We start from the raw sequence: 27,194 nt of genomic DNA on the forward strand, positions 1-27,194 counted from the left end.
CCGCCCGCCGCCGCCGCCCTCCTGCGCGCCGCGCCCCGCCTCGCCGGCCTCCCGCGCCGGCCCCGCGCCCTCCTCCTCCTCCTGCTGCAGCCGCCGCCCGGCGCCGCCATGCCCGGCCCGGCCGCCGGCAGCCGGGCGCGGGTGTACGCGGAGGTGAACAGCCTGAGGAGCCGCGAGTACTGGGACTACGAGGCGCACGTCCCGAGCTGGGGGTAAAGCGCCGTGCGGGGACCCGCCCTCCCTGCCGCGGGAGGGCCTCAGCCCCTGGGGAGGGTTCCCGATCCCCCGTGCCGGGCTGGGCTGGGCTGTCCCGGGGGGCTGGGAGGGGACCCCGCTGCCCGGCCCGCTGCCCCGTTCGTTATCCACTCTTCCCCCACCGCCGCCTCTCTCCTCTTGGTGCCCGCAGCAACCAGGACGACTACCAGCTGGTTCGAAAGCTCGGCCGAGGGAAGTACAGCGAGGTCTTTGAGGCCATCAACATCACCAACAACGAGAGGGTCGTGGTGAAGATCCTCAAGGTGAGTATCCCGTTGATGATGTAGGGGCTTGTGGTGGCTGGGAGCGAGGGAGGGAGGAGCTGGGTTGGCAGGGCCAAAGAACTATTGGATCTCTTTCTTCACCCCAGAACTCCTGTTTTCTCGTTAAGGACATCGGGATGGTGTGTTTGGAAATGGATTTGGTGTCTTGCGTGCTGTAGCGATGTTTTGATGTCTCCACCCCTCCTTGTCCAGCGTAGCTCAGGGCTGAGAGTTCCTCTGGTGGGGGGAGAGCTCTGAGTCCTGACATTTGAACAGCGTTGCGTGTTCTGCCTGTGTTTGGCAAATCGTGTCTGGCAATGCCCGTCTAAAACAGCCCAGGGACTGCCATTTCAACAGGAATGTGAAGCCTGGAGGGGAGAATCCTTCTGTTAATCTCTAGACAGCCGGCATGTGGCCTTTTCAGAGCCAGGCTGCGGGATGCTCAGCGGTTAAAAAAGCACCAATATTTTATATTCAGTCCTTTAGAGGATCTGATGTGAAAAATAACTTCATCACAGCTAGACTACAAACACTATGGAAACTTGAGGAGGCTCAAGGAGACCTACCAAAGTTTGGCAGTGCTGGTGACCTGTGTGCTGGTGTGTTGACCCTGGTGGGGCTGGGCTGTGGGGACCTCTGTGCAGCACTGGGAGGTTGTAGTTTGGGGTGGCTGTGCACGGGTTGTACACTGCAGGGCATGTCTCACCGTGTTTGACACTGGAGCAACAGCTCACAGCGAGCTGTGCTAACTAGCAGCACTCTGTGTTGGTGATCTCAGGGCAGGCAGGGGAGTTAAGACAGAGATGAAAGGTTAGAGTTGCGGAGTGTTTGGTTCTGGCTTGGCTGACACTTGTGGCTGTCACTTGTTGGACCAGCGACACTTGTCACTTGTTCCCCAAGAGCACGTGGGAGCAGTGTCTGACCATGGGTGTCCTGAGAATTTGGGCACACATTCATCCACAGTGTGCAGGGGGTTCTGAGCTCAGTGTGCCCCTGCAGCCACTGAGAAGAGCAGCTTTCCAGGACATGCATCTCTGCAGGGCTGTAGGCTTAAGGCATTCCCTGGATCCACTGGGGTAGCGTGTCTGGCTGTCTCTGCTGACATTCCCACTCTCTCTGCGCCTGCTTCCTTGAGATCTGCATTGGTTTCCCAAAGTACTTGTTATGATTTGTCCAGCCAGCACTCCTGGGAAAGGTGTGATGTTCCATCTGCCTCTGGGAGGAGGCACACAAACCCCAGCTTTGGCTGTGGGCAAGGAGGTGCCCAGGTGAGCTGTTTGGGAGAGCCTCTGTGGCTGAGCCTGACGTCAGGGCAGAGTGGTGAGGTTCACATGTCCTTGCCAAGCCAGGTTCCTCTGGCATGCTCCCCCTCCTTTGGATGCTTTCTGTGGTTTGGGGTTTTGTCTTTGTTAAAGCAGATGCAGGCAGAAGTTTTTGCTGCGAGACAGTGGTCACAAGTGGCAAGTGCAGAGCTGGATTTTACAGCAAGATGCCTTGTGGCTGGCCTGGGGAAACTGCACACTTGTGCATGCTGCTCTGGAGCCCCTGATGGCCTCTTTGGGACTGCTGTGGTTTATTGAAATCCTAGATTTTGTCCCACATAGAAAGACACCACGAGGCTGAGAGGAGGCTGCAGGGAAAGTCATCAGAATCCCTGCTCCTGCCTCTTCCCAGCCCAAAGAGCCTCCCCTGGAGCGATGCAGCCCTGCCTGTGGCAGCTGAACTCTGTCACAGCTGGGGAGCCTGTCAGCCCTGGACAGTGAGTCAGCTGGCAAGAGTCATCTCAGGGCAGCTGGGTGCTCCTCCTTGGGGCCTGAATGTGTTGCCTTAATGCCCTGCAAGCAGGAGACTGGATTGTCCCAGATATGAAGTGGTTGGTGTTGCCCCTGGTTCCCCTGGCCCTCCCCACTTGCATTAACATGCAGACAGCATTCCTGTGAGTGAGCAAGGAAAAGCAGAAGGTCCAGATAAATAAAGATGAACTTTCTCCTCAGTGGAAAGTGGGTCAGTGAAAAGGGAGTTTCAGAGCACCACGTTGTGTACATTATGAAAACCTGTGAAGTGTGGCAATAGCATCACTCTGATCTGTGGAAAGTGCCTCTGGTTTCCTGTAACTAGGCTCAAAACTTAATTGTGAATGTAATTGCATCTATCTACAGGGGAGCCTTGGCAAAGGGGCTGGGTGTCTCTGTTCCTACTAACTGGGGAAAAATTTGGATTCTGTGAGATGAGAAATGCAACCAAAAGTCTTCAGGTTTTTGTGTGGTGCAGGGATGGGTCAAAGGGAAGTACCATGGTTGGGCAATGGATGCAACTCTTTAGCACAGTTGCTCCTTTCTCTTTAACATTTTTGAGAGTACAATTTATGTACACTCTAGGTGTTAGAGGGAGTTTTAGCAGGAGTCACTGTCTTGATATCTCAGCTTCATGGGAAGTCACTGGTGATTCTTCCTGGCCTTTGCTCTTTGAAGCAGTTTGTCCCTTCTAAGCTCCAGCTAGCACATAGCAAGTACTTCCCCTGCTTTGGTGTTGTACTACCTGAACATCTTGTACCATCCTCCACAGAGGTCAGGAAATTTTATCACCCTTTGATGCAGAACTGAGCCACAGAGATTTCCTGTGTGACTTTGGGCAAGTCCCTTAGCCTCAACAAAGCTGAGACTAGAGCATGGCTCCTGGTTTAGGGCTGCATGAGGGAGATAACTGCTCTTCCAGCCACTTGCCTGGTTTGTCTGTACGTGCTCCATGAAGAATTTTAACTTTGGACAAGACCAGGGAGCTGAGGGCTCTGGTTGGTACCTCAGTGCTCTCAGCCTTTTGGGCTTCCACAGAGCAAGGTGTCCTGTTTCCCTGGTTAGCACCCAGCATTTCCTTTCAGTTCTGCTGCCCCAAGTGCAGAACCAGGCATATCCTGCAGGGAAATGGGATGTTGTTGGTTGTGGTCATAACGTGTATCAGCAAAGGAAAAGAATTAAGATGATGCAAGTGACTTCAACATTACCATTTTCTGGATCAAGGGCCTTACAAATATGATGCTCTTAACGTCACTTTTCCTGGGAAAATTCTGCAGCTCTTTTTTAAAAAGGCAAATGAAGCAAGTAGGTTGCTTCTCACTCCACTGCAGCAGGACATCAGGATGCACTGTGTAGGATGGTGTGTGCAAAGCAGTGGGGCAGGAGCCTGGTTTGCCACACAAGACACCCCCTGCCCAAAATCCTCCAGAAGCTTTTATCCTGAGCACTGAGGCAGAGGACAACTCCCTCCCTTTTCGGTGTACTCAGGGAGCAAAGAGTGAGAAGTTCTGAAGTGTGGGGACTGCACTGTACTGACCTTCCTGCCCCTCAGGTTAGCAGGGCGTGGAGTCAGCCAGCAGCTCTGCTCCTCAGTCCCTCACTGGTGCTGGAGGTTCCTGTCTGCTCTTTGATCTGCCTGGCCTGGGCACAGCTGTGGCCCTGCTTCCTGCCTGCCTTGGGGCAGCCCACACCAGGAAGGGGGAGTTTGTGAAAGTGTTCTGTACGTGTTTTCATGTCGTGCTTAAATCTGATGTTAAGGTTTGATTCCCAGGATGGGGCCTGACATTCCTCAGCCTGTCCAAAGGAACTTTAAGACATCCTTGTTGCCAGTGAGTCCTGTGTTGTCTGCATGCAATGCAGGTATCTGAAGCACAGCTCTCCTCTTCCATATCTTACCACACAGAAGTTTTTGATGGAGCACTGAGGTCAGTCTGTGCTGTCTCTTTGATGAGCTTCTCATTTTGTTTTTCTGCTAATGCAGCTCCAAAATGTCTCCCTGCATGCCTTTCAAGTGAATCCTCTGTTCTGGGGTAACTGTTCTTGGAGGATGTGAACAGTGTTGCAAGTTGCCACTCTAGAAGCCCAAGGCTGACTTTCCGCATTGCTTGTAACTCCTACAGGTGATACCATGTAGTGAGAATGATGCTGTCATAAGGAGTTGCCTGCAGTTAGTGCTGAGTACCACCTGTGTAGGTGTGTCCTTCACCTCCCAGTCTCCTGTACTGCCTCCATCCTGCCTGCACCCCTCCATGGGGTGGAGATTACAGCATCCATGTTGGGAGGTGTCTACAGCAATCAGGACTCATCTTGCTTTTGTGATGCCCCTGTGTGTCCAAGTATGCTCTGCTTGCCTGCAAAGCATTAAACCCATCATGAAGAGGCTGGTTTGTGTCCTAGTGTGGTTACTCTGCATAGGCACAACATGGGTGGAGGTAGGGGAAGAATGCAGATGCAAGGAGAGGGACCAGTGAGATGGAGGTCCTGCAGCAGTGATGAAATAGCCTTTTTCTCCTTTGGTGGCTTTTGTCCCTCTGTGCTGAGTCCATGCACTGGAAATTTCAACCATGTACATGGTTTCACAAGTGCATTCTTGCTTGTTTGGCTTTGTTTTTTCCCTGTTCCCCCATTTGGGCTGTGTGAACCCTCCAGAGCTGTTCCTTATACCAGGCACTCTTGGAAGATCCTGCCAGTGCTGAACTCAGTTATCACTCCAGCTAGAGAACCAAGTTGGGATGGTGGCTCTGCCAAGTTTTCTTCTGTCTCTACAAGCTTTAGAGCCCACATACATCAGCTTGTTCTAGAGGGGGGCTGAAATGACCCTCATGCTGGTGTGCAGGAGGGATTGCACAGGGAAATAGGATTGGCTGCTCTTGGTCCCTCAGGCTGGAGCTTTTGACTGCATCAGTGACCTTCCACCAAAGCCGTTCAATGCCTGCTCCTGCTAACTCTGTGTCTCTTGCTCCTCCTGCATTTGCATGCACTGAATCAGCTCCCCCTGGCCCACTTCCTCCTCTGGCAGTCTTGAAATGAGCCCTTTTGCAAGAGAGATGGGCACACAGCTCTGCTCTTTCAAACACCAGTTGCCCACAGTGAGCTTGGCAGAGTTGGCTGCTGGAGCCCAGCCTTGTGAGAGCTGAGACCAACTGGGACAGCACTGGGTGCCTTCAGAGGCCTGGAGATGCAGCTGGTGACTCTCCTGGTGGTGGTGTAACACCAAGGAACTGATGAGCTGCAAAGCTGCAGCTCCCACAGGAGAAGGGTGAGATACAGCCTTGTGTCTGTTTGCAGGGGCCTGAAGGAAGATTCCCATCCCATGGAATGGTGGTGGTGGGGATCAGGGCTTGGTCCTCACGTGTCTCACTTTTAGCTGACTGCAGAATTCTTGATGTATCATGGGCAGTTCTGAAGCCCCAGGAGGGCTGGTTTGGGGTGTGCCATGTTGGAATGAAAAGGATGCTGAAGGAAAGAATGAAACTGCCTTCAGAATACATGCTGGGATGTTCTACCAAACTTAAGTATATTTTATTTAACTAAAAAAAGCAATAGTACTTTTGTACTTTCAAGGTATGATTTCCCCCCCCCCTTTTCTAAATTCAAGAGCAGCTCACAAAACTTTGAATTTCCACAATGGAAGTGGTAAAATGCAAACAACCAACAGAATGTTAACATAAGTGGGCTCCTCAGTTTTGTAGCTCTTTGGAATACGATTATTTGGTTTCCCAGCTGATGTCTGGCAAAATAAGCAGAGCTGCTCTGAAGCCAATTTTCCTATTGAGCAATTGGTGTCGGGCTTTATAGGCCGATTATTGTGATCCTTTTGATAATACTTGCTAGAGACAAATGAGCTTCTAGTGCCAGCTTTGAAATGTTCAAAGCCTGTGACAGGGATGCTGCTGGAGCCTTTCACTGGTCCTGGACATTGTGTGTTCACATCTCCCTGCTTGTTCACTGGAAGCATCGTTGTATTTCCAGGCTATTCAGGCTTGGTGAGCAAATAATTGATTTTATTTTAATGGGGTGGTGGAATACATCACTTTAGTTTCTCATGGATTTGTATCTTTTGACTGCTAAACCTTCTTTCCTGCTGTGCTAACCCCAGTTTTGTTTCAGAGCACCTGCTGGGCAAAGCCCAGCACCTTCTGGGATTCCTTCAGAGCAGCACGTGTGCTCCTCAGCTGGCAGCATGTGTGCACTGCCAGGCTGCCTGCTCTGGGCTAATGGAAAATGATTTTTATGCTTTGGACTGAACTCGTATTTCACATGCCTTCCTGGTCACTGCTTTTCTTTCACAGTGAGAAAATGCGTAGAGAATTTTGGATAACAAATCTGATTTCTCTCTTTGCTTGAATTCAAGGAATGCCTTCCCAGGTTGTTGGGGAAGGCTGGAACTGGAGCATCTGACAGAACAGTGTTCTCCCTTTGTTTTAGAAACTAAGCAAAAAAGATGTTTAGCCAGGCAGCCATTTATTCACTCTAGACAGGAAGTGATGGTTGCAGTCCTTTATTTAAAGGTTTATTTTAGCAAACAATGTTAATTCTCCCAGCTGGTGTTTACTGCAGCTGGACTCCTTCCCTGCTTACAAGTTTGCATGATCCTGTGGGAAATGACCCAGGATCTGTTCTCTTGGTCACAAAAAGGTGGTTTTGGATCAGGATCTACCTGACTGCAAAGCTTATTGTGTGACATTTTTCACCTCTGCAGAGGGATAGCTTTGCATGATGCTCCCCAGACTCTGGGCAAAGAGAGTTGGGATAGCTCTGGTCACTGTCACTCCCTCTTCTGCCTTTGAAGGGAATTGGAGCATCTTTATCCATTTGGGTGGTAGGGTGGGAATCCTGCAGCCACCAAAGGAGAGGTGGCTGAGGACAGAGACCATCCTCCTGTGACTGGAGGGATCTTGTCCCTCTGCTCTGGGCACTCATAGTGAGCTGCATGTTTGTCTCCACAATCCACAGCCTCACTTCCAGTTTGCCTGAGGAAGGAAGCAATTTTCTGGGAAACTGGAAAACTGGCTTGTGCTAGACAGTAATGTTGTTCTAAGGGTACTGATGCAGTTGAAGTAATGAAACCCCTCCCCGTGCAGACACGGTTAAAGTGAGACATGTCTTTTAGCCTGGTTTCCTATGGAAACGAGTCTTACGCAATCCTGCTGTCTGTCAGCCTTTCTCCCCCTCCTCCCCCCAGGAGTTTTTGCACTGGTTGGCCAATTTCAACCAAATGCGACAGAAGTCTCCAAGCTGTCAAGTTTGTACAGATTTCACACAAGTAGGTGTTTGCACAGAGCAGAGGGACTGTGTTGGAGCCCCTTCCAGAGGGAAGGGTTTGACCCATGCTGGTCACTGGAGAATTCCCAGCATGGAGGAAAGCTTTGAAATACCTCTGGCGTGGGAACAGATGGAGTTGGAGGCTGTACCTGTGGAAAACATTGCCTTGCAAACACAGGCAGATCAAACTCAGGAGCAGTTAATTTTGTTGAGGTGCCTGCTCCTTTCCTCTGCTGGAAATCCCCCTCCCAGTGCAGGAGGACTGGCCTGTGTAGGAAGCACAACCTGAAATGCTGCTGTTCATAGCCTGGTTTAATAAAATAGCCTTAAATGAGTATTGTTAAAAATACTCTGGCTGCAAGGGCTGGTGTTTTAGAAGCTATCCCTGCTGGGAGAGGCAGATGGTTGGAGGCCATAATAGCTTCAGTTCACATTTAATCCATGTGTGTTTGGAGTCAACATCCTTGGAGAGACAGATCGGGTGACTCTCAGAGGCAGTTGTAGCAACCCAGACTTAATCCTGGTGTGTGGCTGATATGCTGCTGCCAGCCTGTGGTTTCAGCTCTGCTGGGCTCTGGGACATGAGGGAAGGCAGCAAAGTTTCTCTGGTTTGAACAGTTACCCCCAGTGCAGTGCTGGCCATGTGCTGGAGTGGTTTGCACCAAGGGGTTTGACTTGCTTGACTTGACTTGACTTATTGTTTCATGGGATGCAAGAGCTTGGGCTTGGAATGGGTTACTGGGCACAAAAGGGGCCCCAGTGATGTGCCCTTGGATAGCACATGGTGTTTGCAGCAGTGGTGTGAGGCTGGGTGGGTGAAAGCTGTGCAGGATGGGGTGCAGGCCTGCAGTCACCACTGAAATGGGGAAACTGTTCCCCCCATTGCTGTCTCTGAGGACACTCCTGGGCAATAGCTTTTCCTCTGAAATGACTTCAGCCATTGGCATTTCTTTTGCCTCATCCTTGTTTACTCAATGGTGGAAAACCCCACTCTGAGTGTGTCTGAGGCTGCAGAGCTTCCCAGCCCTGCCTGGAGGCTGGTGGGGCTCTGGTCCCAGCTCACAGCTGATGTGGGGATGGTGTGGCCAGCCTGGCCTGAGCTCTGCAGTCCTGCAGCTTTGCAGGAAAAAGTGCAAACACTGAGTGGCTTTTAACTCTCCCTCTTGCTGGGACAGTGTTCGCCCGAGTGTCTTCCCTTGGTGATGTCAGAGATGCTGCTGGTGGTGATCATCTGCAGGCATTTCATTTAAAAAAGACCAACTTTCTTCTCTCCTTTTTTCTACAAGTCACTGATTTTGTCTGCTCTAGTGTTTTAGTGTGTGGTGGGTAAGGGTAGATTTCTGATGGAGATAACACAGAACATTATTTTTCCATCCTGCAAAAGGTCAAAGAAACATGTGGAAATGACTGGAAGACGACTTCTGCCCCAGTGGGAGCAGTGGTTTCTGTGAAAGGAGAAAAGGGAATCTTGGAGGGATGGAGGGATATCCTCCCCTACCTAGCTGATGCAAAAGGCCCCTGAAATAACTACAGTGCAAAGGAAAAGGTGTTTCAGAGTGGGCTTTGGGTTCTCTTGGCTGTGTTCAGGGGCTGTTTCAGCTCCCAGTCAGGTGCAAGTGCTGCAGCAGAGAGGCTGGAAGGCATGTCTGTCATAGCCAGGCCATTCAGGGAGCACCTTCAGGATATCAGTGCCTCAATCCTCTTTGAAGTTCCTTGGAAAACAGCTTGTGTGTGCATCTGCCTCACTGGACAAGCAGAGTAACCAAATTACATCCTCTAATTCCATCTTGGCCTTCTGGTAAGATCTGTGCATGTGGGTGACACAAGGGCGGTGTCTGTCTCCATGCTGACATCAATTAAATTAGTTCCTAATGAAGCATCCTCCTCTCAGGTTCCCTCACTCTTGCTGGTTTTCATGCCCCTGCTCTGGCTGATTCTCCCTTTCTCCAAGCTCCAGGAGCTCCAGCATTCTCTGATGCTGCCCTGGGGCTGTGGGTCCCACTCCCCAGCAGTTCCTGCCCAGCATCACTCCAGCTCTGACAGCTGCAGTGGCCTTGCTGCCATTTCCCACAGTGGCTTTGTGAGGTGCTGACGCTCCCTGTGCTGGCATTGGTGTTATTTTTGGCACTTTGCTTCAGGCTGAGATTCTCATCTTTTGGCTTTAAAGTCTAGCTCATGCCTTTTAACTTGCAAGAGGAGAAGAGCAGGATTCGAATCTGAAGGTTTCAGCCACCTGAAGAGCCTGGAAATACAGCATATTTTATCACTTACATAAATGCCATATTTTCCCACTATATAAAACCTTCTGTTCCTTCTCCTGTCTGCTCATACATTTCTGCCAGGGGTCTGAAAACAGGAATTGCCTTGGATTTGCCTGTAAGGGGAGTATGAGTTGTACCATCAGCATTCTGTGGCCGTCATAGAAGTGGGAGGCTGTGGCAGAGGTGAGGTGGTGAGCATGAGCTGCTGAGCTCCTGTGGCTCCTTGTCCTTCACACAGACATCTGCTAAGTGTGTTACTTTGGAAAGGTGCCTCATACCTTTGCCATTCCTCATCACACCCCTCCACACATACCAGATTCAGTGCCAGATGATGAATGTTTTAGAAAGCTCGAAGTCTGGGGAGGAGTGCTTTCATCAGCAGCCTCAGAGATGGGCCTTTGCTAGCACAGGGCTTTACCAGTCCCTGCAAGATGTCTCTGCAGCTCTTTTTAGTGGTACTGGTGGGGCAGGAGGGGATGTTCCAGCTGTGGAATGAAGGACTGCTGGACTTGGTGACTTGCAGCTGCTGCTGCCCACACTGGTCAATAGCCAAGGCTCATTAAAGAGTCTCACCTCTTATCTGCTCTAAGCTGCCTTTCATTTCCAGCAGGCACAGAGCTGGGGTTGTGCTGGGAGTGGATGAGTTACAGAAACGTTCATTTGCATTGAAGTGAACCACTGGATCAGCAGAGTGTAAAAGCCAGCCCAGGCACTGAGCCTCTGCCTTGGGAGCAGCTGTTCTTTGTCACTCTCCACAGGGGGATGTCCAGAGGAAAGCTTACTTTGCAAAGAGGGCTCCTGAGACTGAGCAGATGAGAGGAGGAGTCAGAACTGTTTAAAATGTCTTTAGGCTTTAAAAATAATCATGGTTATGGATGCAGTGACATGCAGTGCAGTTGGCTCTGTGCATTTGAGGTGGTTGCAAGTGAGGCACAGCAGTGTCTGAGCTTACAAGTAATCTTGGTGTTGGAGACTCTCAGGTTATTGCTTCATGGGATTCAAGTACTCATTGGGAAACAGGCTGAAAAGTGAAAGACTGGTTAGTGCTGGTAAATAAAAGCAGAGCTGGGTCCACCGTGCTTGTCCTGTGACTCTGAGTGCACAGCATGAATCAGTATGCTGAGGTTACCACACAGCAGTCCAAGGCACTTCTAACCACAGTTACTGGAGTCACAGTTCTGTTTGTCTGGAGTGGTTTGATTGTCCCCCTGATGCATGGAAGGGTTTTATGGATGAGAGGGAAATCCTAGCTCATGCAAAGTGTCTGTCTCCTCTTTGGTGCTAAAAATGTTCCCATGTGAGGGTGGGAGCAGAGAGAGGAGGGGAGGTGATGTGTTCCAGTCAAAATCAGTGGCAGAAATCAGTGTTAATTTCTGGAAGGACTCTCACTTCTAATTTCTTTTGTCTATTTAAGCCAGTGAAGAAAAAGAAGATAAAACGCGAGGTTAAGATTCTGGAGAATCTCCGTGGTGGCACCAACATCATTAATCTGATTGACACTGTCAAGGATCCAGTGGTAGGTGCCTGTGCTGGGGGGGTGTGCTGGGATTGCCTTCCCACCAGCTGGAGGCACAGGCTGGCTGGTTTGGTGGGCTCCTCTTCCTTTGGACATTCCCCAGACTTCAACACCCCTTCTGTGTCCTTATTGAGTTGCTCCAGCTGATGGGGGAAAGTTTTGAAATCCGACAAATTTTCTGTAAGAAAGCAGAGCCTGTAACCTTCTTTCTGGCATCTGTAACCTAAGTACCAGCCAGGGCAACTGGATATTGAGCCCTTTAATCCTTCTGGTTGCTGTCCTACCCAGTGACCAGTGCTCATGCCATGGTCTGCAGTGCCACAGTTCCCCCATTCCTGGGGAGTTCTCTGTGCCTGGCAGCTGGCTCAGGGCTGTCACTCCCAGCCTGCTGGCAGCCCTGGAGAGGAAATCCTGCTGCAGTGTCACAGTGCTGGCTGACCTCTCTCCTGGGAGGCCTCAGCTCCTGGTGACAGGTTTTGCCTGGCCCAGTGCTCTCTCTGCTCCATGGTGAGGGGGAGCAGTGCTGGCCAAAATGCTGAATTGGTGCTCAGAGTTGGGGTGTGAGCAGGGCGGCACTTGCCATGTCCTGCTCCCACCTTGCTCTCCCTAGTGAGGGCTGGGCAGGAAGCAAAGGCTTTCTCAGCTCTCTTGGAGCCAAAGAAAGGTCAAGTGTGTATTTTAAACCATGACTTTTTCTCTCTTGCAGTCAAAGACCCCTGCTCTGGTGTTTGAGTACATCAATAACACAGATTTTAAGGTGAGTTTGCCTGAGGGTAGAGGAGGGAGGCTTTCCATTTCTGTAAAATGCTGTGATTTTCATATAATCCTCAAGAGCTGTGGGGGAAATTTAGAGTTTTCACAATTGTCAGCTTCACTTTTCTTTCTCCATGTAAATCAGAAACCTGTTAATGGGCTCTAGATGAAAAGGCATAAAATGTTTGTGTGCTGAATGTCCCAACTCTGAGGAGTAAGGTCAACAGGTTAGATATTCTTGCTCCCTTCTCAATTTAGTAATCACTGCTGTGCTATATATTCAGCCCAAGTTAATCCCTGAGCTGTAGTGCTCTGTTTACAGCAGTGCAGTTGATGGAGCTGGTCACATTTATTTATTCTGATTTATTTATTCTGATTTATTCTGGAATCCTTCAGACCTGGGAACTGTGGGGTGGCAGAGGCTGGAGAGCTCATCTCCCACTGCCTGGTTGTGAGGGATTGAACATTGTTGAATACATCTTAAGAGCTTTTTTTCCTTGTCTGAGGCTGTAGCATATTCCCTGAGGCTCTTCTGATGTCTGGGGACTCCCAGGGATATTACTGTTCCCAAAATGAGGGTCCTTCTGTCAGACTGCAGCTACAACTGCCTTTGCTTCCAAAATGCTTCCAGACAAAAGGGATCTGTAATTAGCAGCCACACCTATCTTAATGGTATCTTTGCTTCCCCCATGTGAGCCTTTACCCTAAATCACTAAGTCAGTGGTGGAGAATTAATTGAGCAGTTGCCATTAGGAAGCCAGCAGTCATCCCTCCTGCTCCATTCAGGGATCTCTTTCATGCTATGTTATGGGATGGTGTTTTTCCTTTCTTTCTGTCCCAGATCATAATGTAGGTACAGGTTTTGCAGGAAGCAGATGTACCAAACACCCAGAGAAGGATCTTGGGCTGGTGTTGGTTATAAAGGAGGCAGCTCCCAGAGCAGCTCCTGCAGCCCTGCATGCTGAGGGGCAGCTCACATAGTTTGTGTCCCTGTGGGGTGGGCTGGTGAGTGGATGCTGCCAGGTGGGATGTGTGTATGTGGGCAGAGCTGCAGCCATGCTGCAGTGAGTTCTGAGTGCTGTTTAATCTCATGTAGAGATAACTGCAGGAGCCACAATAACAGCAACTTGCAGCAGCATCTGCCCTGACAGCTCTGGGTGGGGAGTGTTGTCTCCATCAAGTAAACAGCCATGAGAGGAGTGCTCTGTGGTGACCTTTCAGGGCTAATTAAAGCAGGTTTGGTTTGCCTGGGCTTTGTTGACATCAGCTGGGCTGTGCCAGTGCCTCTGTGTTGGGAATGTGCCCCTGTGCTTCTGTGACCCACAGCCTCCTTGGAATGCTGCTCCTAGAAGTTTTTAACTTTCTCTCTAGAGACCTTTTAATTATTTCATTAATTTTTATTTTTAATACATGTCTTGAGATAAGCTACATTGTTCAGGCACTGGTACACCTTGCTGAGGATTGCCTTGTGTTTCCAAGTCACAATGGGATTACACCACTCTGACATGTCCTTAGAGGAAAAAATTATCCTCAAGGATATCCCCCAGAAACTGAAGTGTGTCCATGAAGTGTTCAGCAGTACCTTGGGGCTGGTGGCCAGCAGAGACTCCTAAGTCCTGGGCTTGGAGTCCATGGTGCTTTGGCCATCCTGGGCACGTGGAGAGCCAGGCTGGGCACTGCTGCAGCACTGAGGAGCATTGGACTGGCACTGCACAAGTGACAGTGCTCAGCTCTGCCTGTTGCATTAGAAACAACCACATGAGCTTGCAGCAGACTTCTGTAGGCTCCTGGGAGAAAGCCTTGCTCCTTGGGGAAGCCCAAATTCACAGCTGTACAAGTCCAGGACAGAAAGTATTGATGCTTTTGATGCTGATTGGTACAAGGCAGGAATAACTTGTCTTGGGAATGCAAGTGTGTCCCCAGGGCATGCAGTGTGGCTTCTTGTGTTCAGAGCTTATTTGTAACCTGAATTTCCCTAGCTGTGTGTGGGTTGTTTGATGCTCCACTCCCATGAGCTGTCTGCCTGTTTGAGTAGGTTCTTGGGGCTGCAGCTAATTGCAGATTATAGGGCTGCTTCTACTGAGGGTGCCTGTGGGTGTCTTCTTCTACATAGAAACTCCCAAGATGTCTCTTCCCTTGCTCTGAAGTGCCAAGCAGAGAGTACAGAGTATGTGAGACCACTTGTGTTGGTCTCAGCTTGCTCTGTACCTGCACATGTGAAGCAGCTGGAGAGCGCCCAGTCATTGTCCCCCTGTTCCATAGTCCTTACCTCCCTAGGCAGCCAAGTTCTGCTGGAGTTAAGTGCCACAGGAGCTAATCCAGGTGACAAGGACCTCTTCTCTGTTTGGATGTGGCTGTGGCTGATGAGCCCATCTCTGTGTTGGCATCTGGATTCAGCAGCACTGATGAGAGCCAGCATGTCACTGGCAGATCCCCTGCAGGGTGTGTGAGGGGTTCCCAGGGCAGCCTGTGACCCCCAGCTGCTGGCAGCCCTGGAGGGGAAATGCTGCTGCAGTGTTGGCAGTCCTGGCTGACCTTCTCCTGTGAGGAGGGCTGGGAGGCCTCAGCTCCTGGAGACACGTTTTGCAGGCACAAGGTGGTTGCTGACCACTCCACAGGCTTTCATTTTTCTCTGTCCTGTTGGCAGTAATTGCTCACAAACTTGGATGTCTGCTCAATTGTCTCCTTTCTGGAAGTTCCTTTTCCTCCAGCATTGTTATTTTTTGCTTTGATGCTAATACTTTGACCCCTTTGCCTGTTCAAATGGCAGAACACTGTTCATGTCAGTGCACCATGGAAGTGGCTGCTGGGTTTCCTCAGCTCTCTCTGTGCCTGGGCAGAAGCTGCAGTTCTGTGGGATCCAAGCTGGGGTTGGATCCCAGATCAGAAGCACAAGCTTTTATTTCACTATTCTTAAATGATGATATAAACAGGAGACTTAGGTGATACCTCCCCAGAGCTGATTACATTTTCTTAAATTACCTGTCTGCTCCCTTCTGGAAGTGGCAGCACTTGCCAGGAGGATGAGCTGGAGCCAGGCTGGATCTGTATTCTGTATTCTGCTGTGTGAGCACAGCAGCTTGTGTACAGGGTTAGTGTTTCTCCTCAGACCTGCTGCATTACTTGTCATCTGAGAGCATTCAAGCTCCCCACAGCAATTTGCCTTAAATGAAAGCTGCACTGCAGAGCCACATGCAACTGAGGAGCCATCAGTGAAATTAAATGTCTTTTGCTAATTGGTTTCAAACTAGAAATGAGACGCCTGCATTTCAGCCACTGGCAGCTGTCATGTGTTCTGTAGCTGGTTCTGTGCCTTTCATTGCCCCGAAGAGGCACAGGGGAACAGACAGGTCTCAAGGAGCAGTTCTTGCTTGGGTTTGCTCTAGCAGGTTTGGAGCTGAAGATGAGATGGGTAAGAGAGGTGAGCAATGGAGGGTTGCTCCAGGATGTTCAGCCTGCTGGAGCTGTGGGTACAGTGGGCTGTTGAGTCAAGTCTTCCCCTTCACCTGCATTTTGGTGATTTTTCAGGCCCAGTTGCTGTGAGGGAAATGTGTGCATGGGTTTTATCCTTGTATATCTAGAGTTTGTTCTAGAAAAAAAATGGTTGTTGCCCTGCATAAGCAATGCAGAAGTAGAAAAGATTCTCCTCCCTTGTGTGCCTGCCAAGGCTGGATGCTTTGGGAACTGTTTTCCTTTTTTTTTCCTTTTGTTGCTGCTGCTGCCCTGCACCCCAAAGCAGTGTGTCTCCTCACAGCCACCCTGTTGCTCTGCAGATGCTGCTTCCTGCACGTAGCCAGCTGTGTTGCTCACTCAAGGGAGAGGAATAAGCATTTAACTCCTGTCAGCCCCATGCTGGGGGAAGTGTGTCTCTGCCTCCTCAGGCACAAACAGGATTGGTTTATGATTTTTCTGTGATGTGTGCCAGAACACCACCAAAAGCTGTAGTGGCTGCCTGTGAGTGGGTTTGGCCTTTCCTGGTGCTGTGTATGGAGAAAGGAGACCAGGCCAGGTCTCTGGGGCCTTGTGGGATCCTGAGTGCTGGGCAGATGTTTGAGATGGATTTGTCTGCAAAGGAGATGTCTGTCCTGCCCTGCTAGGCCGGGCAGAGGGGGTTTGGAGCCCTCTGTCAAAGCCTGCTTGAGGCAGCTGCCTGTGCAGGAGCCACTTGCAGTGGAAGCCTTGGCTCTGTCCTTCAGAGCTGTCTGCATTCATGGGCTGCCTGCAGGGCTGAGCAGGCTCCTGCAGGGGCTGTTCCTGTGCTGAGCAGAGCTGGGCACTGCTGGCCTTGGCACTGCCAGAGGTCACAGGGGCTGGGTTCACAGGCAGCTCTCCCAGGGAAATCTGTTGAATGCTGTTTGCCCAACATGTTTGGGCTTATCATGGCCCAGTGCCAAAGGCCATGAGCCAGAGGAGCAGCAGCACTGCAGGTCTGAGAAGACATTGGTGACCTCCCTTCCATCCCCTCCCTTCCCACTTACAGCAGCAAGAGGCAGAGAGCCAGGGAATAGGGAAAATGAGGCCTAGAGTGGTAATGCCATTGCCTTCCTGCCCTCCTCCTTCCCCAGGTGCATTGGTGTTGCCAGGTGAAGTCAAACAGGGCAGTGAATGCCAGAAGGGGATGTTTTACACATTTCTCACAGTGTTTGTAACCTAGGAAGCCATTTAAACAGACCTGGAAGGACTCAGCTGTCCTCTGCTGGCCCTGTGTCCTGCATCAGTTGTGCACAAGTCAGGAAATCCATCCCTGCTATGGCTCTGTAGCTTGTGGCTATGTCTTTTTTGCTCCTGCTCACTTGTCTGCTTCACTGGGTTGCTCCAAAGCATTAGGATCATCCCAGCTCACGAGAATACAATGCAGTTGTGTCCTGGAGGCTGTTAAAGCTCTGTGTGTGTAAGTGACACTTGTATACTGTGTGATGATTTCTGATTTTGGGCTGGGCAGGGGCTCTTTGCAGATGGCCCTCAGTAAGGCAGGAACCTGAGGATCTCAGCATGGGCCTGGAGGGGATCCAGGGCCAGAGCTGCTTCTTTGGAATGTGAATTTCAATCCCTTGCTCTGGGATTTTTCCTGAAGCTGCCAAGTGGTGCCTGTGATGGACAGCGGGCTCCAGTGCTGATGCAATTGGTGATTTGTCTGAGCTGTGAGATGATCCTTGTTTGTAAGAAAGGCCAGAGAGGTCTGGTCCCACTGCTGCCCTGTGAATGTCCTTCCTTGCCCTGCCCTGGCATCTTGCCTTGCTTTCCCTGGGAGAGAGGACAGCTCAACAAGGTTGGACTGACTCCACAGCCAGTGACAGATACAGAGCAGAAGGCAAATTTTGGGCCAGCTGTGTCCTGGTGTGGGAGCAGCAGGAAGATGAGTTTTCCTGGGATGGTGCTGGTGGCACAGGGCAGACTAAAATGCCCCTGGAGCTCTATCACCTCCACATGAGCTGCTGCAGGACACAGGAGAGGAGAGTGGTGGCAGTGAGCACTTCCCAGCAACTCGAGTTGTGCTCCCCTTGGTCCCACAAGCATTCCTGTGCTCTTCAGTTGCATCAGCCTTTACCCTGGGATAGAGGAGAGGATAGAGCCCTGTGGCTCTAAGGCTGGCTCTCTTTGTGCCTCCCAACCCCATGCTCCTTTAAATTGATGTTTTCCTCTCCCTGTCACACCTGAACACCTTCCATGTGTTCCCAGCCCACCTTCTTTGAATGCTGTTGTCAGTGCTGGCATGCAAAGTCATCAGAGTGACTTGACAACAGAAAGAAAGTCACAATTGTCTGTGCCTCCTCCAGAGCTCTGTTCCCCTTGGACAGACAGTCAGACATCTCCTGCTGGAAAGTTGTGACAAGTCTGAATGATGCCAGTAGCATTTCACAGGAGCTCTTGCATCCTTTCTGGATTTCCTGGCAGGTCTGAGATCAGGAGAGCCCTCAGGAATGGTGGCATTCATAGGGAATCTGGAATGGGTCAATGACTGGAAGCAGGTGGGGTGCAGGAAATTAAACTAATCTAAATCTGGAGTATTTATTTTTTCTCTCTTTTTTTTTTCCTCCCTCCCCAAATCTGTTTCAGCAACTGTACCAGATCCTGACAGACTTTGATATTCGGTTTTATATGTATGAGCTGCTTAAGGTGAGTGGCATTGCACATGACAGTCTGGATGGGAAACCAGGAACGAGGGTGGCAGTAGTGGGGCTCATGGGGCACTGTTGCTAAGTTGCTTCTCTTGTGTTCAGGGCAGAATCCAAGTCTCGTAACCTGGGAAGGTTTGGGAAGAGATCAGGTTACCTGGTTGTTTCTGTGAGATATTGCAGCCAAACTGGGGGGCTTTGGTCACCTCCAAAGAGTCTGTGATGCTCTGAGGTCTAAAGTGTTTGTGGTTATGTCACCAGGCAGAGCTGTGCTTGGTCTCCTATGACTCTTGCACTGTCATTGGGCTGCTGTGAGGAAAATCAACTCCCAGGAAAACAGCCAGAGCCAGGACAAGGCCCTTGAGGCAGGGCTGGGGAGCTGTGATGCTAGGGAGAGAGGGATTGGCAGCTCCAGGCTTCCCTCTGCTGCAGTATTCAAATGCAGCCCCTGAAGGTGAATTCTGCCCAGTAGTTATGCCAGCTGTCAGATGTAACATCAGGATTTTCCTTTGACACCTCCCAGCCAAAGCTTTCCTTGCCCCTCTGATGAAAGGTGAGGAGTGCCCTGAATACCTCCCCTTAAGGAGCCTAGCTTGCACTTCCCCATGGAAATGCCCTCCAGGAGCCATGGCAGGTCTGTGGGGTGTGCTGCTCTGGCTCTTGGGGGTCTCCAGCTGCAGGGCAGGGGAGGCACAGGGAGAGCTGACAGCTTTGACCCATCCCAGGGCTGACCTGCTGGAGCAGCTTGGCTGGCTCAGGGCCTTGGCTCTTCTGGGCTGGCTCTTTGCAGCTCCCATTTTTCTGGAAATGAGTGGGACAGGCTAGGGAAGCCCTTTGTGCTCCAGGACATGATGACTGAAGGAGACTTCCTAAAACAGATCCAATGGGCTCAAGGGAGGCTTTCTTCTCTTCAGCCCCATGCTTGCCCACCTGTCTGCAAGGGAAGGACCTTCCTGCTGGGTGTGGGAGTGAGCCTGAGGCAGCCTGGGATTGGGATGGGAGGGGTGATGAAGGTGAGATGATACTTGAGACACAAGACACTAGAAGACACACACAAGACACTAGAGGAGCTTCATCCCTGGAGGCAGTTTGTGTAACCTGTTAGAGATCTCCTGGACTGGAGATCCAGGAGCACAGTTGTGTGAGTCCTGTGAGGCCACATGTCACTGCAGGGCTGTTCTCTGCTGGGATGAAGCTGTTGCCTCCTTCCTTCCCTCTGTGGCACAGGCCCAAGGACAGCATTGCTTCCCTGGCACTGGTGTCTTGGGTATTGAATGACTACAAGCTGTACCCTCTTTCTGTGCTGCTGGAGATGCCACAGCATCTGATAGATGTTGATGGATGGATCTCCCTCCCCTTGGAGATGAGAAAACAACATTCTCACCCCCTTGCTCAAGGGAACAGCTGCGCTGGGGGGGCAAGTGGTGCAAGGTCATGGAGCTGGGGAGCTTATATGTGCTCCTGCCTACAAGCTTGAAGCAGCTTTGCTCTCCCTCATGTGCTTTCACCTGCCTATTTTAAGTGCAGTTTGGCTTAAATCAGCAGGGCAGAGGTGACTTTCTAACTTGGGTGTGTTTTGGGACACAAGTGGAAAGCCTCAGTGGAAGGCCATAAAACTGCATGCATGTAGGAATCATTCCCTTGCTAGGGAGAGAGCCTGACCTAGGAAGCACAGGGCTCCCCAGGTGGGACATCTCTCTGCATTGTGGTGTTCAACAACTGTGCAGGGAATGCAGGGAACACCTGTGACTGCAGTAGGGCACAAGGTCCATTCAGTCTTGTTGCCAGCTTGTCACTTTATCATGTGCAACATAAGAGCTGAAACTGCTCATTTCATGTGCCAGGGTTATGGCACTTCCTGTGAACTCTTGCTTCTGGCTGAGAATTCTCTGTTTCATTGGTAGTGCTGTGCCCATGGTTACAGCCATGTCTAATGTGTGTGTGTGTGTGTCTGCCAGGCCCTGGATTACTGTCACAGCATGGGAATCATGCACAGGGATGTCAAACCCCACAACGTCATGATAGACCACCAACAGAAAAAGGTACTGTTACCCCAGGGCTTACAAGCAGGGGTTTTCCAGGGAAACTGGAAACTCTGCTGCCTCTGTACCCATAGCCCTGGCAGATCCCCCTCTAAGCTGCACAAGCCTCTGTAACCTTTCTTTACTGGCTCCCCTCCACCTGTGCCAGCATCAGGAGATGGTCAAAGTCCCACAGGGAAGCACCTCAGTGGAGTCCATGGCTCCCTCACTGCTGGGGTGTGCTGGTTAGACCACAGGGAATGGGCAGCACAGGGGCCTATCCCATCATGGTACTTGAGTGCTGTGTGTGCCTGCCCCAGGGACCTGGAATTTGTGTCAAGGAACCAGCTGGTGGTCCACAGGTCCCTCTCTGTCAATCAGCAGTGGCTGCACAGGCAAGGCAAGGTGTATAAGGAAGGGAATCTCTTACTGGAGTCCATCCCCAGTAAGCAGGCTGTCCATCCCTGCAGCTGTGGGGATGTGCTGAGCCCCTCCTGCCCCATCTTCTGCTCTCAGTCCCCAGGTGAAATCAACACTGCCTTCAGCCCAGCCCTTCTAAACAGTGGGATGAGACTTTTACCTGTTCCTTAGTACTCAAGGACCTGGTGGTGCTGGCGAGTAGCCAGCTGCCCAGTAGTAAAAGTGTGCTTGGACTCAGAAGGCATTGGAGCTGTCTAAGCTGGGCTTTGCCCCACCAGCTGATGTTAGAGGAAAGAGAGAAACCTGATCAGAGAACTGCTGAGAGCATCTGCTGTCCACAGAGGGCCTCCCTCCACCCTGGGCTCCACCCTTGCAGCAGGGGATTGAGGTTTGGCCAGTGGCTCCTCGTGCCTGGCTGGTGACTCTGTGTCTCTCTCGCCCTCCCAGCTGCGGCTCATAGACTGGGGTCTGGCCGAGTTCTACCACCCAGCTCAGGAATACAACGTCCGTGTGGCCTCTAGGTACTTCAAAGGACCAGAGCTCCTTGTGGACTACCAAGTAAGAGTCTGTCTCCTCCTTGCTGTCTGTCCAGTGATAACACTTGTGGCTGCACTTCAGCCACCTTTGGGTTGTCTGGTTTTGCCTGTCAGGGCATTGCCTGGGTTGGAGAGAGGCTGGCTGTGAAGTGCAAAGGCTGAGGCTGCCTGTGCTTGTGGGGAACCAGGCTGTGGTGAGTGTGCCTTTTCTGACAGCTTCTCCTTTTCTCCCTCAGATGTATGACTACAGCTTAGACATGTGGAGTTTAGGCTGTATGCTGGCAAGCATGATCTTCCGAAAGGAGCCCTTCTTCCACGGCCAGGACAATTATGACCAAGTAAAGACATTGTTACCTGGCTTACTTTGTGAAAAGTTTGTCCCCAGTTCATCTCTGTGTGTACAGTGGGGAGGCTCTGGGATGGGGCTGCCAGGCTGGGAGGATGCTGCTATGTTTGGTTGAGCCATCTCTGATTTTGCTGCCTTGTGTAGGAAACTTGTTTTCTGCACATCTTGCAAAAGCAAGTTTCAAGGAAGAAACTCCTTCTGTCTGGATGTTTCCAGAAGGAGGGCTCTTAGATTTGGGCAGCTCTGCCTCTGCAGAAGAGTGCTGGGCTGCCCTTCTGCTCTCTGAACGTGCCTTTTGTTCCAGCTGGTTCGCATCGCAAAGGTCCTGGGCACAGATGAGCTGTATGGGTATCTCAAGAAGTACCACATAGAACTGGACCCACACTTCAATGACATCCTGGGCCAGTAAGTGCAGAAATGAAATGCTGCCTTTTTTTCCTTGTAAGCACAGAGAGGGAGATCAACTGATGTCTGTACCCTTGAGGCACTCTCAGCAAAGGCCTGCTCGATCTTCTGGATAACGGTGCTGCTTGCAGGCTTCACATCCAGCTGCTCATGCCATCTCAGGAAGTCACTGAATGCAGGCTCTTTCCTTTTGTGTCTCCCATGATTAATGTGCCATCCCCTATTTCTTCTCTCTCCTGCATGTTCACATCCTTTATGTGGAGATACAGAAACTGCAGTTAAGTATGGGCTGAGCAGCTCAGAGTCTTCCAGTTGAGATTTCTGAAGAGGACAAGTGGAATGGATGGAATAGTGAGGACAGCCTCTGTGAGGCTGGCTGGCAAGCCAGACCAGTTCTAGTCCCAAGAGCGTCACCCTGCCTGCCACATGGTGTTGTCTAGTCCCTGTAGACAGAAGGGAATGTGCAATGTTGTGCCTTTCCTGGCACAGGAGATCATACAATTGTGTACATAAAGAGGATTTTCCACCTTTGGCAGGTGTTTGCTGGGCAGGAAAGAGCTGTGGGCTGTTTATCACAGCCACCTCCAGTCAGAAGTGGCTGGTGGCAGGTGATGCCCTTGGGGCATGGGGTAGTGCTGTGCAGTGACAGCTGGTCCCTTTGTCCCTTTGCAGGCATTCCCGGAAGCGCTGGGAGAACTTCATCCATAGCGAGAACAGGCACCTGGTCAGTCCTGAAGTCCTTGACCTCCTGGACAAGCTGCTGCGATATGACCATCAACAGAGGCTGACTGCCAAGGAGGCCATGGATCACCCCTATTTCTGTGAGTCTGCAGTAGATGGGGCCAACAGGGGCACAGTTGTGGGGGCACATTTTGGCTCCCCACTCTGCAGAAGCCTTAGCAGCTCTGTGGGGTTTCAGGGCAGTTTCTCTGGAAGGATTTGCCTGGGTGGAGCTTCCTCTTTATTAAATGCTGTTTCCTTTTCCTGCCTGGTCTGTCTCCTGCAGATCCAGTGGTGAAGGAGCAGTCCCAGCCCAGCTCAGAAAATGCTGTGCTCTCCAGTGGCATGACAACAGCACGATGAGGACTGGAAAACGACGGGTAATTCAAGATGTTTACAAATAAAAGCAAAACCTTCGGTCACACAGTGAAGGGAAAAGAACCAAGGACCCCCCCCTCCTTTCCCTCCCCTTTATACTTGGCAGAAATCTAACCTTGGGGGGGGTCTTAAACCTCAGTTCCTCTCTGGTGGTTGTGGTTAATGTAACTCTAACCCTGTGGTACCAAAGCCCTGGGCAAATGGTCTTGCAAGAGCTAAATATGTAGTGATATCCCCAGGGCTCCACACAACTGATTCTGGTTCACATCTCTATGGATCCTTCTCTTCCTTCTCAGTCCAGCCTTCCCCACCATGCTGGTGGGGACAAATTGGTCGTTCCACCATCAGCCCTTAGCATGCCTCTTTCTAAACTTGCCTTTCTGACTTGTAGACTCTGAATGAACCAAATTCAGGCTGGGGGTCAGCAGGTGCAACTCTGTTTTGAGGTCCAAGTCTTTACTGCTCACTCTGGGCTTGAATTTGGCCCTTGAATTCCAGTTTCAATTGTGAATGCCGGGGTGGTTGGGGGGGAGGGGGGGGGAGTTTGACAAAAAACAACCCACAAACCCAGCAGCATCTCGGGATTGGTTTGGAGCATTAAAACGAAGGCACTGATCCGAGTTGCTGGGGAGAGGAGATCCCCCCTCCAGTGTGTTTGACAAAGGCTCGCTCTGAGAAGAAACTCAATAGACCTGCTTTGGAAACTTGTGAATGTGAGGGCTGCTCTTGTGGCAGGAGAGGGGAGGGACTATCCAGACTTTCCCACCGAGCTCAGGAAAGTCAGTGTTGCAAGATTTCTTGTGATAGGTGTGCAACCACGTACCTCATGACGTGGCTCCCATGAGAATTCGTGCCAGACGCAGACTTGTGCCAGAGCACAGCTCTGGAGCGGTTCAATCCAGCACCGCAGCATGGAGGAGTGGAGAGGAGGCCAGGGAGGAGAGCACGGGGAGGGGGGAGGATCCACAAACAGCGGCGTCAGGGCGGGGGCTGTGCAGCTCCTGCTCCAGGCCTTGGGATCCCACGCAGTGTTTGAACAAAGTCAGCCATTTGTTGAATTCCGGGGTGCCGATCCTGTTGGGGGGTGGGGGGTTCGTCTTATGGGTTCTTTCATCAGATCCCTCGATGGCTTTATAGCCCCACAATTCACAGTTGCCTCCTCTACTTGTTCTGTGTGTAACTTCATCAAGTGGTTCTGGTGACACTCAAACCTAGACGCTGGAGATAGTGTTTTCCCACCAGCACCTAAACACAGAATTTCCTTCTGCGGCATTGTTGAAATAGTTAATTTTTTATAAGGTTGCAATGTTTCTATTTGAAACATCTGTTTACATTCCATATTCCAATAAAGTTCTATTGGCATCGACAGCAGGTCAATCCATTTGTATAATTCACTGAAACCAATAAATATCTATACGTCTGAACGTCTGCCGTCTCAAATCTATGGGATAGCCAGAAGGCCTGAGAGCTGGCGGCCTTGTCTCCTCCAGGAGGGCAGGTGGGCTCTTCCAGCCCCTCTTGTCTGTGTTTTTTTGGGATCTCTCACTCAGTCTTTGGTTGCAGTTCTTCCTGCTGTCAGCCCTGAGAGTTTGGGGCAGATTGTGAGGGTTTGGACACAGCGTGGGGCTCAGCTCTTGTGCTGCACTGAGGGACAGACCTGACTGCTGTTACCTGGTGGGTCAGACCAGGTCACCAGTGCACAGCTGGAACTTGGGGTTCTCCACCTGTGCACCCCTCTGCTCATCTGCTTTCAGCCTGCATGGATGGCTTGGTCTAAAGATGTGCTGAGTAGGGAGAAGCTGTCTCCTTGCACCTGGGGACTGTCCTGGGTGTGTGGCTGGGGAGCAGCTGCCATCCTGCAGGGCCTTGCTAGCATTTGCTCTCCTGCAGAGGCTGCTGAAGGCAGTGAGTGTTGGTGAGTGTTCCCAGCCCTCTCTTTCCATCTGCCCACCCTCCTGGCTGCCTGTCCTGAGGGGCAGGGAGGTCTCTTGTGCTCTTACGCTGTGCCAGTAGCAGCAGGGTTGGTTTGGGGTTTTAATATCAAGTTCTGAACTGATTTTAAATATCTATTGAATTGCTCCATTGAGAAGTGGATGTTTCTCATTGCCTGTCCAAGTTGCTATGGGAGAAGCTTGTCTGTTTTCCAGCCCTTGTGTGTTGGCATTCCCAGCTTCTGGAGGGGCAAAGCAGAAGAGGTGGGGAGAAGAAAAATGGGTTGAGTGGGGGAACTTTAGTAGGTGAACACTGTTGACCACTGTGTATGAGTGTGCTGCATATAAATGCTTGACAGTGTCTGAACCTGGTGGTGAAATGTCAGGGTGCTGCTTGGGGAAGTGTCTGTTCTCTAAACCTGCGTCAGGAATTCTTTCCTGGTACCCTCAAGCAGAGGAAGAGAGTTGCTCTTCCAGAGGCTGAAATGGCTTTCCCTGGCTGCATTAAGCAGAGAGGCTGGAACAACCTGCCCCTTATCTCCCCACATCCCTACCCCAGCTCTAGGGTAGGATGAGCAGTGACAGATTCATCCCAGAGGGAAACAGCAGCTGAGCAAGAGTAGTCTGGGAATGAGGAGGGTGTGGAGTCTCCTGATCCCAGGGCAGTGGGGATGTTTAACTGCAGCTTGCACCAGTCCATCTGTGCAGCCAGTGGCTCTTCCAGCACTCAGAGCAGGAAATCCTCTCCTCTGGACCTTAGCAAAGCATTCTCCTGGCTGCAAGGACAGCCAGGAGCTGGGGAACAGTGCTTTGTACCCACAAAGTTAAGAGGACTGGGGAACCTGCATCTTCATCTGCTTTCTCCTGGAGAAAGTTAGGAGAGTCCTAGTGCATGTTCCTGGCCTTTCAGCTGGCCTGGCTCCAGCTTTCTAGCAGAGGTAGAGCACTGGTTTGGCTGAGTGCCCTGTAAGAGGAAAGGCTCAAAACTGAGCCCCACAGCCACTGAGGGATGCAATAGGAAAGGGATGCAGCAAGCAGCCTTGCCAGCTTGTCTGTTGCAAGTGTGCTGGGCATGATGGGCACTTTTAGTGGAATTATGGGAGGTGTTTGTGGTAGTGGAGGAAAACTACAAACAGCAGGTCATGGAAAAAAAGTCCAAACTTGTCTCTGGCTGTCTGTGACAGTTCTGCTTTGCTGGACTGCATCTCTCTCCTGCCTTGCTCAGCTCTGCCTTCCTTTCTCTCCTCTTCCAAAGCAGGCTGAGGTTCCCTGCTCAGGTCCCTGCAGAGGTTCCCTGCTGTCCCCAGGTCCAGAGGGCCATGCAGGGTGCGCCTGGGCCTGGCTGGGGTGGGGTGGCAGACCGGGGGCAGCGTGCCCAGCCCAGGAGCTCCGTGTGGAGCTGGCAGTGCCCCGCGACGCTCACTTCCCTCCTCCCGTCTCTCCTCAGGTCCGATGCTGTTGCTCCCAATTTTCCATAAGCAGAATGAGAACCAAATCAAACGTCCCATCGGCGCGGTAGAGCGACGGCGGGCGGACTGCGCGGCGCGGGCAGGGCTCAGAGCGGGGCGCACGCCTGGCTGGACGGCACTCGCCTCGCCATGACCGCAGCCCTTCCCTCCGAGTGTTAAAGGTTCTTCTGCCTCTGTTTCCTTGTTGAGCTCTTCCTGACCCAGAAAGCGTGGAAATGTGAAGGGTGTGCAAAGCAGTTGTTGGTTAGTCGTTCCTTCCTCTGTTCCGGCTGTTCCCCCCCGACCTCTGATGGACCATGGTTGGACAGCTCGTGCCTGTCTCTTCCAGGACATGGGGGTTGCAGGGGATGTAGTATCGTGATGGACAGTTCTATACTATAATTAAAAGAATTCTATATTGTTGAATAAAAGTTTTAAAAGAAGCATGCAAGGAGGAGTATTCAGTGGGGATGAAGCTGGAGAGTGCTGGCAGAGTGAGCTGTTCCCTGTGCCCGGCTAGGGCAGGCTGGGTGAGGAAAGCAAGAGAAAATCCTACAAAGTCAGTGTGGGCAGAGGCAAAGGAGCCACTTGCCACCTTTGGAGGTGTTTCTCCTTTCCCTCCTTAGGACCCCACACTCTTCTGCAGGTGCCTGCTTGGGTGCTGGCCTGAGTGCTAATGCTGGTGCCTGTTTTTTCCAAACCTGAGGGGGCTTGGACATGGCTCTGTCTGTGAACCACTGGAGCTCCCATCTCTTCCTCTTTCTTGG

The 27,194-nt window shown here is 51.3% G+C and overlaps 1 protein-coding gene across 2 annotated transcripts; it reads left to right on the forward strand.

Annotated features, from left to right (window-relative positions):
* CSNK2A2 (casein kinase 2 alpha 2) lies at positions 1–26,871 on the forward strand. Of its 2 annotated transcripts, XM_064722755.1 has the most exons (12): positions 1–212; positions 407–518; positions 11,252–11,353; positions 12,060–12,110; positions 18,164–18,223; positions 20,181–20,264; positions 21,111–21,221; positions 21,436–21,537; positions 21,850–21,950; positions 22,623–22,771; positions 22,957–23,050; positions 26,427–26,871. In XM_064722755.1, exons 1-11 carry the CDS (start codon positions 109–111, stop codon positions 23,031–23,033), a joined length of 1,053 nt encoding a protein of 350 aa, XP_064578825.1. In that variant the 5' UTR covers positions 1–108; the 3' UTR covers positions 23,034–23,050; positions 26,427–26,871. The 2 variants fall into 2 exon arrangements, with proteins under 2 accessions (XP_064578825.1, XP_064578824.1); XM_064722754.1 differs by lacking the exon at positions 26,427–26,871 and having other exon boundaries at positions 22,957–24,468.
* Positions 26,872–27,194: the final 323 nt, after the last annotated feature.

The sequence above is a fragment of the Zonotrichia leucophrys genome, chromosome 11 (genome assembly GCF_028769735.1).
Source record: "Zonotrichia leucophrys gambelii isolate GWCS_2022_RI chromosome 11, RI_Zleu_2.0, whole genome shotgun sequence".
NCBI classification, from domain to species: Eukaryota; Metazoa; Chordata; class Aves; order Passeriformes; family Passerellidae; genus Zonotrichia; species Zonotrichia leucophrys.

Coding starts and splice junctions, on each gene's coding strand:
- CSNK2A2 (XM_064722755.1), top strand. CDS start 109: ATGCCCGGCCCGGCCGCCGGCAGCCGGGCGCGGGTGTACGCGGAGGTG. Junction 519..11,251: donor TCGTGGTGAAGATCCTCAAG/GTGAGTATCCCG, acceptor TGTCTATTTAAG/CCAGTGAAGAAAAAGAAGAT. Junction 22,772..22,956: donor CATGGATCACCCCTATTTCT/GTGAGTCTGCAG, acceptor TGTCTCCTGCAG/ATCCAGTGGTGAAGGAGCAG.